General features: G+C 42.7%; 1 protein-coding gene across 1 annotated transcript in view; it reads left to right on the top strand.

The window, feature by feature from the left end:
* The first annotated feature begins 5,197 nt into the window (after nucleotides 1–5,197).
* The window catches only part of CFTR (CF transmembrane conductance regulator), a 91,800-nt gene continuing 84,765 nt past the window's right edge, over nucleotides 5,198–12,232 (top strand). Inside the window, exon 1 of the mRNA XM_055808629.1 lies at nucleotides 5,198–5,250. Coding sequence (XP_055664604.1) covers nucleotides 5,198–5,250 — 53 coding nt within the window. The remainder of the gene's footprint in view (nucleotides 5,251–12,232) is intronic.

Genomic DNA, 12,232 nt, shown 5'->3' with positions numbered 1-12,232 from the left:
ACCTACCCCCACCTGTCCACAACCTCCTTTCAGGTAGTTGTAGAGAGCAGTAAGATCCCTCCTGAGTTTCCTTTTCTTCAGGCTAAACAACCCCAGTACCCTCAGCTACTCCTTAAAAGACATTTCCTCTGGACCGTTCACCAGCTTTGTTGTCCTTCTTTGGACATGTTCCATCACCTCAGTGTCTTTCTTGTAGTGAGGGGCCCAAAACAGAACATGATATGAACATGCCTGAGTTTTTTCTGATAGTTCCTTCTAGTGTGATGTTATAATTTTTGTTGAAAACTACATGTAATTTGAAGTGCTTTGAAGAAGTTGGTCTGGAGTTTCTGTAGAATTAACCTCTGCAAATTCAGTATGAGTTGCACTAAACACCAACACACAACTATTCTTCTGTTTTTACATCAAGCTTGTGATGTATTGCTGTTTTTATGATTTCCATGTAAGAGCTGATCAAAATGTGGTCTTCTGCCCATTTTGCCTGTCCAGAATGAAAGGTCTTGTACTTTCACAGTACTTCATCTCCCAACTCCACGCCTCATATCACACAAGTACATGCCTGGCAGAAGGTCTGCTTAGTTTCTGTGGAATATTAAACTGTTTTCAGGATTTATCAAGACCCTGTGTTGAATTGACATGGTCAGATACTGATGATGCAGTGTGGGAGAGCATACATGGTTCTGCTTGCCGAAAGTATCCCATGTGCACAGGTTAAGAATGATAATCTGCAGATACTGAAAGCATTGTTTCAAGGAATTTTAGCAGTATTAAGACAGTACATTGGGATACAGTTTTTGCTCGTGTAAATGGATCCAGCAACTGTCAAGAATGGCATCTTCTGTATCTAAAATATTCTGTCCATCCGTGTTCTAAAAGTATTAGTAATGTGGACTCAAAATCTATTTGCCTGATAAATATCTGTGAATACTTTACTTCTTTAAAATAAATGCTGCTGCAGCTTTGATCTTGGTTATGATTCAGTTTTCATTATATTTTCTGGGAATAGAGAAGCTCTTTGGAATTCATAGTAGTGTAAGCCAAAACTGACAAGCAATATGAAAAGCAATACACTGCTAATTTGTCCACAACTAGAGAGTACTTTGGGGACTTCAACAACTAAAAATAGATACTTGTAAACCATCAGGTAGAATGCTTTTCTTGAATATTAAATTACATATATCCTCCTAGTTTGACAAAGTTTTCATTGTTACTGCTTTGCTGTTTTGAACCCTTTTATAAGGTTTTCTCTATCCTGGTGTGTGAGCAGCTCTGAGACAGAGTAATAATATTTTTGTAAATGAAAACTGAAGGGTAAAGTAAAGCCCTACCCTACGGAAAGGTGGCCAGACTGCTTTCCCTGCTCCCAAGAATGGCTGGAAGTTAGATGAAGTGCAGCAGAGGACTATTTTCTTCTTGGTCAGGGCTATTTTAAAGAATGAAGCTTTCAAAACATTGGAATAATGAGACTGAACAAAACGCTTTTTCATCTTAAGGAACAACAAAAAATCAGTGACTTTTGGCAACTCCTTAGTTTCATTTTCTGAGGGGATGGTATTTAATATGATCATACTTTCTCTTCTAATAATTTAAACCCCTTTGTCCATTGACATAATCAATATTTTGTCAATAAAAAGAATCAAATATTATTAATTTCTTCTACCCGTCTTAAAAATCAGCAGCTGGATAAAAAGCAAAAAAGCTCCAGAGCTGTAATGTATTGCTGTACCTAAGGAAGGGGATGCAAAATTCCATCGGTGACTCTGTGGCAGCTAAAGCCAGTCTTCGCCCCATCCTGCCTTTCTCCTGCCTTGCCCCTTGCCATAGGGTTCATACCCTTACTTACCTTAGCACCGGCACTAAGTGAATTTTCTTCCTCTGAAGTTCAGATCTTGCTGAAAACGTGCCACTCCAGTGGGGTTTTCAGCTAGACCAGAAGCCATAAGCAGCTTTACAGACGGTCTGGTGGTCCTGGAGGGAAATGGGAATGTGTACCCAAGGACAAGAGACAAGCCAGGGTTACAGCCCCCAGAGTAGGAATCGCTTTAAGTTACCATGGCCATGAAAGCATCTAATGAGCCAGTCTTTCCCATGTGTGTGACCTCAGACTAATCATGGAATGGTGGTTCTCAGCTGGTGGAGGTGCCCCAGTACAAGTGCAGTAGCCAGAGTTACTGCAGTGATGGCACGAGGGACCAGCCTTTACTCATCCTCCTGTTCACGTGCCACTTGGCTCTGTAACTCAGCCTCACTGCGTTTTCTTCAGAGAGACAGAGTACAGGCCGGTAGATAGTGGATGTGGATACAATTAAAGGATAAAGTAGTTGGTGTCATATCAGGTTGCATTTCTGTGGAAGTAAAAGGTCATGGAAATGGGATTCATACATAATACTAAAATTGGAGGTATTTCAGTCCCTAGATAGGATAGAAACATTATGGTTTATTCCTGCTTACAGCAATGCTAATGACAAGTTTCACATTCGTCAGCTGAGTATGTTCAAGAACCCTGAGAAGATTGGGAATAACAGTTGCTCTGAAACTACAATGTACAGTTAAAAAAAAAAAAAAAAAAAAAAAAAAAGAAATGTACCAGTGGAAACTTCATGGAAAAAATCAAGAGAAAAATGACAAGAAGTAATTCTGTAAAACACAACTGGCTCAGAATTTGTGACTGTGGGATGTGTGTGTGAAAGTAGCTGAGTTATTTGCAAAAGTATTGGATCACAGAGCAGGAAAATAATCACTCCCTGGGTTCTGGTCCTTCTGAACATAGCCATACCTGGTACTTAGGAGAGTAGACAAAAACCTTGTGGTTTAGAGAAGTATGTAAAATCAGGGTTCTAGAGAGCCTGACATATGGAAAGGTGAAGTGGTGGAATTTTTCGTGTAAAAAATTAGATGATCAGCAGTGTCTGATGGGATGTCTTTGTTAGTCCCAAACTTGCTACAAATGCTCCTAAGTCACCTCTGGTGGTAACAACAGCAGGGAGACACTGTTACGAAAAATACTGCGCTAGCCATTGAGATTTTAAGCATTTTGGACCTAATCCATGAAAGGTTTTAAATGACTCACATACCTCACTTTCTAATGTAAATTATAAAAAAAGTCTAATCCCGTGCTTAGTTTCTGCTTTATTCACCTGTGCCAGAGATCCAAAGGCTGAAAAAAGGAAAAAGCCCAAGCCTGTAGCAGGGGTGTGTGTATTGCTCAGAAGACTTAGTTTCCAGTCTGTCTTTAAATTAGTATTGCGCCGTTTTCTAACGAAGTGAAAGAATTTTGGAGACTTGGGCGATCTGTAGGTCAGGGCCTGCCCAAAGAACTCTCTTCGGGGGTGGACGGAGCATGCGCCCCGGGTTCGGCAGTGGCATCTGATCTTGACCCAAGTTCCTACTTGAGCATCCTGATTTCTGAGCGCAGAGGGGCTGGAGAGGCCGGACGAGGGACCGGCTGTCACCCCCGCATCGGGGAGTGGCGGGAGGTGTCCTGGTGCCTGGCACCGAACGGCCGGAGAAACTGGTCCCACCTTCTCCCGGCTGCGCGGGGTTGTGCGGTGCGGGGGGCTGTGCGGTGCGGGGTGTGTGTGTGTGCGGTGCGGGGTGTGTGTGTGTGCGGTGCGGGGTGCCGCCCCGGGTCCGGCTCCACTAGGTGGCAGGGTGCCGGAGGGCTCCGCGCTTCTGTCCTGGAGCCCGGGCGGGTTTAGCCCTGCCTCTACGCATTGTCTGAGGACATGATAAAGTGTGGACAGTTTCCTGGAGTCCTGCCTGCCTCGTGTTTCTTACTGGTTTTGTCATTAATAAAGCAGAATCGGGAAGGATCCAAGGGAGGTCTGAAACACAAAGGAGCCCGGTGCGGTGACAGGGTAAGAGGGCGCTTCGTAGCTATCTCAGTCTGCGAGGGAGGATTGCCAAGGCAAAGACAAATTCTTTATGAAAACACAGTGGGGTGTAGCGAGAAGCGGTGAAATAAAAAAATGTTTGCAAAGAGTAACAGCTTGTTAAATTGTAGCACAATCTGTAAGTCCATAGAGAAGCACGTTTGCCTCTTTACGGAGGCAGTTTAGAGGGGAACAGCTACACGCTTAGGAAAAGTGTGACCTTTCCATCCATGTTTTTTAAGTTACAGAAGTGAAAGGAAAGCGCGGTGTGTAAATAATGTCAATAAAGCATTAAATAAAACTAAGTCTTACACAGAACTCAATCACAAGTTCTTTTTCCTGCTTCTTGTCATCTTTGTCTTCTTTTAAGCATGCTTTCTGCTTTTGCACTCTGAAAGTGGTGATTTTGTTTGTATGGCACGTGTATAACGCTTCAGAAACAGCTTTAGTGTTAAGTCGGGGTGTTTGGGCTAAACTTCTTATACCTTCAGTTCCCATTCCTCTCTGTTCAGGTAGCTGTGCCTGCCAGGCACAATTGAAAAACTGAAGCAAGAGTATTTTGCAGTGGGTGTGATCGCGTTTGCCGTTCGTGCTTATCCTCCCCTCAGCTCACCGTCCACCTTCTGCCCCAAGCTCTCCGTGCCGCTGCGCTCTCCCGCAGCGCACAGGTGTCGGGGCAGCCGGGGGCGTGGGGGGGAAACCGGGGCTCTAGGTACCCACCAAAGCCTACCCCCGGCTTCGGTCCCCGCGGGTCTCTGGGGGGCTGCGGGCAGGCGGCCGGTGTGATGGGGCAGGCGCTGCGGTGGGGACCTACCCGCTCGGGGGGGGCAGGAGGGTCTCCGCTCCTCGAGGGGGGCGGAAGGCACATACAGAGGGGTAGTTTCTCCCGCACTGCCCCCGGTCGGGCGAGGACCTGAGTGATGGGAGGAGGTTGGGGACCCGGCGTGGGGTGACTCGCGAAGCGGAGTCGGCAGGTGGAGTTAATGGGCTGGCCGGGAGCCGGGGCGGAGGGGGCAGCCGCGGGGGGGAGTCGCAGGGCGCGCCCGGTGCGCGGTGCCGGGCGCGGCGGGGAGGCGGAGGAGGAGGCGGCAGCGCAGGCAGCGCCCGGGCCGGGGCCCCAGCCCTCCCGGTTTTGAACCTGGGCAAAGCAGAGGCGGGGAGAGGGGCAGGGGCAGGAGGCAGGCGGTGACATCAGAGCCGGCCGAGCGGATAAGGTGGGAGAGCCGCGGGAGCAGAGCGGGCGAGTGAGGCGTCAGCGATTAGCGGCTGCCGCCTGTTCCCCGCGCACCGCACCGACACCGCTCCGCACGGCAGCTCCGGGAACCATGCAGAGGTCCCCTTTGGAAAAGGCGAACGTCTTCTCCAAACTTTTCTTCAGGTGGGAGCGCCGGCGCGGCGGGACACGTGCGGCCGGGGGCAGCGGGCAGGGGAGGTGCGGGGGGCGCCTCTCCCACCCCGCTCGGCGGAGAAGGGGACCGAGCGCTGGGCGCCAGTTAGCTCTGGCCAGGTCTGCGGGGAGGGCGGTGGGAGTCTGGCTTGTTGCTGAAGGATGAGATTTCTCTTTTTTTTTTTTTTTTTTTTTTTGTTGTTGTTGCTGGGGTTTTAGCACCAGGAATGGGCTCTGTCTGCCAGGTGTCATAAACCCCCTCTGGACCCAGACAGATGAATTTATGACATAATTTGAGCAACCTTTGGTAACTTGCTCAACTAGTTAATCTGTTATTTCACTGTGAACTGTGAGAACGTGGTTGGGGGAGTAGAGGGGAAATGCTCTTAGAGCAAGGATTCCTCCTGTTGGGCTTTTTGGGTGTTTAGCATTTGCTCAGTGTGTAAGTGTAATAAAATCTTACTGGAAACAGTTCCTTGTAAGCCTTGCAAGTGCTCTTACAAGCAGAGTCTCTGGCACCTTTTCTTTCTCGCAACTTCACATAAAAAGAGAAGAAGGAGCCAATACTAATGCCTGGGCACAACGTACTTTTTAAGACAATATAGAAACCTGAATATATTTTGTGTGACATTGCTAGAAATGGCACTGCTAGCTGGAAAGAGCAAAAAATCTTTCTGGCTTTGGCCCACACACTACCAGTTTCACCAGGGTGGCTGGTTCCCCTTTTAGTTACTTGAGGGTCTTTCACACAGCGGGGAGGGGAGGGAGGAAATCTTGTTTAAAACATGAACGTGGTGAATGAAATGGGAACATGTGATATAAAACCATAACATTGGCACGAAGTCTCTGTCTGAGCAGCTGAGGGCTTTTAGCTGACTTTTAAATCCTTTCGGGATAGCTTTCCTTTTCAGCAGCCTGGCCAGAACCTTTTCTTAAAGTTTCTTAAGGGAAGTAGGTCTGTATGAACCACTCTGTCTGCCTCCCCCACTCTTTTTAGCCAGATGTGATAGTGGGGAAGGATCCTGAATGTAACCTGTTCTAAAGTTTTACAAACATCCAGGTAAAGGTGAGGATCCTAGAGGTATCCTCCAGCGGTGCAGCAGTGGGAAAGAAGCCACCCTGCTCTCAAGTGCTCTTAGAGACAGGGACTGTGGGTGATGGGAGTGTAAGCTTTTACAAATTCTCCACAGAAGAGGCTTCAGTCAGTGATCCTGTCAAGTATAAGATACAAATCTGTGGGAAATGAGGCTGATATTAATTTCATTGCTCAAGGAGCCACTCGTTCCATTTAATTTTATTTATTTGTAAAGCTTCTATCAGAGTAGTGCTCTCTTAGATCCTGTGATGCTGAAAGAAAATAACCCCTATAAGATCAAACACATGTATTTCTTATTCCTACCTTAGTTAAAGTTCCCATGGCTGAAACCAGAATGAGTTCATGCTCTTTAAATGCGTAATTAACCATCCCTGGGTCTGACCTGGTCTTTATAAAATCATAGTCTTTAGGTCAATTGAATGATATTTGAATGATGCTTATAACATATGATACATTATATTGTACCTGCTACCTGACTGTAACTGAAGTGGTAATAATTAAGTATAGAATGTTAAAGAGATGTTTATGGCGAATATCTAGAGCTGAGAAATTTATTTACAGGACTTTATAGTAACATCGTTTCATAGGAAGATCAGGGTAGTAAACAGTTCACTGGGTAAGAACAGTCAAAATTGTATGTGTACCTCTATGAAGTATCTAACAGGGGGCTGATACCTTTGGAATGATGTTTCTGTGAATGACAGTTTCTGCTTACTTGTGTTTTTTACCATGTACATTGTGAATGTCTTTGTTTCTTCACAAATATTATATGAAATAATTGAAAAAGTCACAAAAGTGAAAGCCACAAGATAAGAAAATTCATTACATCCAGTTTGGCAGCTAGGGTGTCTTTCTTTTAAAAATAATTAAGAATTTAAAAAACATACATTATTAGTTTTATTGGCAAGGTTTTATTGCTTCATAGTGTGTCCTGTTTGGGCTGGAGGGATAGGTTTAAATGTGTCAAAGTCAGAATGGCGCTCCGTGATCATAAGTGAATAATCTAGACTTGTGTTAGTATCATTTGTACATTTTTTTTTTAATTCTTTTTTGCCAAAAAGTGAGAAACTGTCATTTGTATACAAGGAATAGTATCTTAGGGAAAATGTTACCTTTTTGTTGGATTTCCAAGATTAGCGACACTGATGGGGCAACAAAAGAGAATTGCTTGGGATGGTCATGATAGAAAGTATTTAGACATTAGAAATCAACTTTCAGCCTAAAATCGGAACTGTTTTTGTTTAACAACTGAGTTTTGTTGGTTAAGAAATGAGGTGTGAAGACAAGTAGTTTGAGATATTTCCTTACGATGACACTTAAAAAACACTAGATACTGAGTGTTTGGGGTTTCAGGGTTTCTTTTGTGTTCTGTTTTCCTTATTACATTTTCAGAGTTGATCCCTTTTGTTTCCAACCACATGAAAGACATTTATCTGTGCATTGGCAACTTTTTGTCTTGTTTAGAGAAAATAGTGTTTTATGCAGAAGCAGTCAGATGGTCATATGTTGAACTTAGTATTCGTTCTGAAGATTCACTTTTGTCTTTATAACAATTACTTATGTTCTTGGAATTTTGCAGTGTCAAGGCCATACCTTTTGTAGCAAACAACATTGTAGTACTTTGCAATCACCTAGTTTTTATTGCGGATCAACTGATATCAGGAAGTGTTGTTATGGTTTTATTAAGGCAAGCTAATAAATTAATTTTTAGCTGGGTGTCAGAACACGAAGTTATTGCTGGAGTTTCAGAAATGGCTGCAACTTTGGGACAATTCTGATATTTTTTTTTTAAATGCAAATTCAGATATTTAAATACAAGTTCACAAAAAGCAATCCTTGTGCTCCTGTCCAACTGTCTAATCAAGTGACAGCTGTCTTGGCAGGACTTGGTAGTTCAGTGCCTGATACATTATTAAATCCAAATGAGAAATACAAACTAAGCCAGCTTTTGTGCCATGTCTTCTTGTGGGCTCAGTCCATCAAACCTGCTCTAGCTGATTTCTTTCCAAGCCAGAGAAAAAGTAACCTGCTGCTTTTTTATACAGCTGTCCAGTGGTTCCAAGAACAATTTAGCATGTAGGGGATAAAAGCTGGATTCCTTCTTCTGTTGTGTGTATGCTGGGAGGGGTAGGAAAAGTAATTCAATTCTACATTTCACCTCTTCTAGGAGGTAGGACCAGTGTTACCAGTGTATGGTAGTGAAGGGGTTTTTGTTGCCTATCTCTGGCTCAGCTACTTTTTTTAAAGCATAAGAGCAAGAGTGGCTCTGTAGTCTACTGGGTAAGAAACTTGTTTGCAAGTCTTGATTTTTTTTCTGAGGGCACTTTTAATGAAGTCTGTTAATAGCCTTTAGGGTGGATAACAGAATCCAGCACTTAAGTTTTGAAAGTACCTGGCCTGTGGGCTACAGTCATGGTTGTTCACTCCTACCTTAATTCAGTCATAATTGCAAGTTCAAGAGTGCCTTGACTAAGTTTCTGGATTGAAAAGGCATTCTCATGAGAATTAGTTTGAGTCCCTTCAGAGAAAGGAACTAAAGCCAGACCTGCCCTAGGTAATCTCCGCTCTATCCTTGAACTACATATTTTAGGATTTAATACCAAGAAGGTACTTAGGGTTTTGATTACTAAATAGGTAAGGTTTTATGTGCCTGTTTTCCTGAAGAAGTATGGGATTTAGTGAGTACATTTGTACTCAAAACTTCCCCTGAAAGTGTCTTGAGTTCCTAAAAATCCCAGGTATTGTATGGGAAGCTTAAAGACCTAATCCATGCCTATAAATTTCACTTCAGAGAGTGGGTGCCTGGAAATTGTCATCTCCAGCATGTATTTGGAGCATCCCCTATCAAGACCTAGCTGTAGCATCTTGCTCATCTTTCCTCACTGAGTAGGGAGCCTCTGTGTACGTTGGCAGCTGTGAGCAGGTGGATTGAGTTGCATGGTCTGATGGCTCGGTTGCTGGTACAGCTGGCTTTGACATTACACAAGGCAAATTTCCTACAGTATATTCTTAAGGCCCTTTACGTGTCTAGTCCTGAGGACCTGCCTTTCACTGATCCCAGGTAATCATAAATCCTGTCTGTCAGTGATAACCAAGCACAGATGCAGACAGAGCACAGAATATGGCCCTGTGAGGCTGCCTGGTCATTTGTCTGTTGCCACAAGTGGTCCTTGGAGACCTGCCAGTCTGCCAGCCCTTCAGAACTTTTTGTAACGGTGAGCTTTTGGTACTTCTGAAAGTCAGCCCCCAGATGGTTCAAAGACGTACATGCAAATTTTGGACTCCTTTTGAAAATTTGATTTCTGTTAATATTTCCAAGGTAAAATATGAAACTTGAAGTGAACTGGAGGAAGGATGCTGAGTCTCCTAGTCCGAAATAGTTTCAGCTACAGGAATACCTTCTTTGATAATAAGGCTAAATTGTGTCCTTGGCTCAGTCTTATACTACATCTTTGTTCTAACAAGCAGAAGTGCAAACCCTGCATAGCACAGTGACCTTCTCTGGCTGCTTTATACCTCTAAAGAACAGTTGCCTGTATCAAGCTGCATCTGAGTTTCTAAATAGATGTAAAGCTTATTTTCCTCCTGCAGGAGGAAGACTTAACATGTTGATATTCAAAATGAAATGATCAAGCATCTGAAAGGTTTGCAGACTGATCTGTATATTTTTGTTCTCCTCCATACTTACTTGATTTTGGTGCGATAGAAAATATCCATCTGAATCCTTGAATTCTGTTTTAATACTGTAAGCAATGACATGGAGAATAGTTTTATTATCTGTATTATAGAGGCTTCTAAATGCCCTATACAGAAATTTGAAGTCTACTGTACTAAGCACTGGAAAATATTTGATAATAATAAAGTCTGATTTGAAGATCTTGAAGTCTAAGTAGCTAGCACAAAGGATGGGCTAAAACTCCTTATTAGTTCTGTAGAGAAGAAAGAGGGGTGTGCAAGGACTGTGATTTGTCCTGGGAGCATGTGGTGGAGCCAGTACAGACTACTTGAGATCTCCTGTCCAGGACTTTAATTTCATAAGGTATTTCTGGTTTGACAAAGTTATTTCAGAATATTGCTACAGCAAACAATTATGACCTCTTTCATACAAAAGAGTCTTGGTCTTTTAATGTCTAAATTTTTTCAGTGCACTGGTTTTCAAACTGGTGAGAATAGTGTGACTTATTGCAGGAGAGTTCTACAAGTTACCATTATCTTTTTTTTTTTTATTATTATTCACTCCCCCCTACCCCGCATTCCCCCCCCCCCCCAAGCCTTTGCAGCATGTGTATGTAGGTGTGGAGGTTGTGGGGGCAGGATGGTACCAATCTGACATCTGGGTAATGACGTGTCAAATTGTGCCCTCTAAAATAAAAACCTCAAAGGTCAAATTAAACTCTAGCATATAAGACTTTAATGATAAATCTTGCAAAATTTTGCAATGTAAACTTGTAGATGCAATTCAGCTGGCTTCCATGAGACAGGGGATATGCCTGGGTGAGATGAGTGAGGACTCACAGGCTGTGTTTACATATCACTCCCTCTCACATAAGCAAAAGGATCAGCATGAGCATTTTCACAGTCAGCAAGTAGCTAAACCAAGGCTGCGTTGTCATGAAGCTCCTAAAATTAGGAGAGAATAAGTAAGTTGTACCTTAGGTACATGGTGAAGGTACGTGGTTTCAGGTATATTCCCATCTTTTAATGTGGTATTTATATTTTTAATTTTTTTTTCTTCAGCTTTTAAAGTAAAAGATGTGAACCTTTATTGTATTGGAGTCAATCTGATATTTCACTTTAACTTATTTCAACTTAACTCAGTTCAAAGTTAATCTGTAAAATCTGGGATGCTTTTATTTCTCTGGAGGTAAAAAACACAAAGAAACCAAAACCAAAACAAAACAATGTTGCTTTGCTCAAAGCCCAAGATCATTTTGGAAATCGGAAGATATGAGATATTTTCTCATTAACTTGCAAGGGTCAGGCTGAGGAGTAGCAGCAGCAAATACCAGGATACACAGAAGATGGCAAAGAGCAAGCAGTAAGAGAAGCAGCCCCTAAATCAGGATTAATTCCATATTACTGTCATGACGATGTACATTTTGATACTTGGTGTTATAAATAAATAAATAATCTTCCCACTCTCCACTTGCCCTGCTTGAACTGCCACAAATGTGTTCATCAGTTTCTCAAGGTGTATGTACCCGATCACATATCAGTCATTGGATTTTGAACAAATAACAGATTTATGAAATTTATTTATAAATGCATGGCTAAGACAGTGGAGTGCTAAACTGGGTAAATTTGTTGCTGTCACATTAGGGACATATCTGTAAGAATTTAAAAATCAGCTCAAGCATGAATAGCACAGCTCTGCAATTGTTTTGTTGACTTTCTGCAATGTGCCTTGGTCTTTCAAAGGACTAGGAGAAAGAAATCTCTCTTATTCTTGCTATGGGATATGTAACTGAGAAAAAGAGTGAAGATGAAGAAATATCTTCTAGCCAGTCTCACTGTAGGTATATGCTGAAACAGCCTTGCCAAGTTCATAACACATCATCATTACCTTATTTTGATAGCTTTGTTAAATATTTGAGGCATATAGTATGTTTCACTCTGGTATCTAAACAATTTACAGATTTTTAATATACATTGCATGTATTCTGTCCTTGCATCTTACGCAACTTCAGTATCTTTGTACCCCTAACGTGCTTTGTTTTCTCTCAAAAGTAGCTCAGTAATTCTGCCAACTGAAATACTTTGACTGTCTTACTAACTGTAAGGAAAAAGTATTCAATTTCTGCTAAAAATCTGAATCTCAAAAAGCATTTAGAGATTAGATAATAACCTGAATAAATATCACTTCTCAAAAACAACATA

Source organism: Falco peregrinus, chromosome 6 (genome assembly GCF_023634155.1).
Source record: "Falco peregrinus isolate bFalPer1 chromosome 6, bFalPer1.pri, whole genome shotgun sequence".
Taxonomy (NCBI): Eukaryota; Metazoa; Chordata; class Aves; order Falconiformes; family Falconidae; genus Falco; species Falco peregrinus.
Note: the sequence above shows the minus strand (reverse complement) of the source record. Positions and strands in the feature narration are given on the sequence as shown.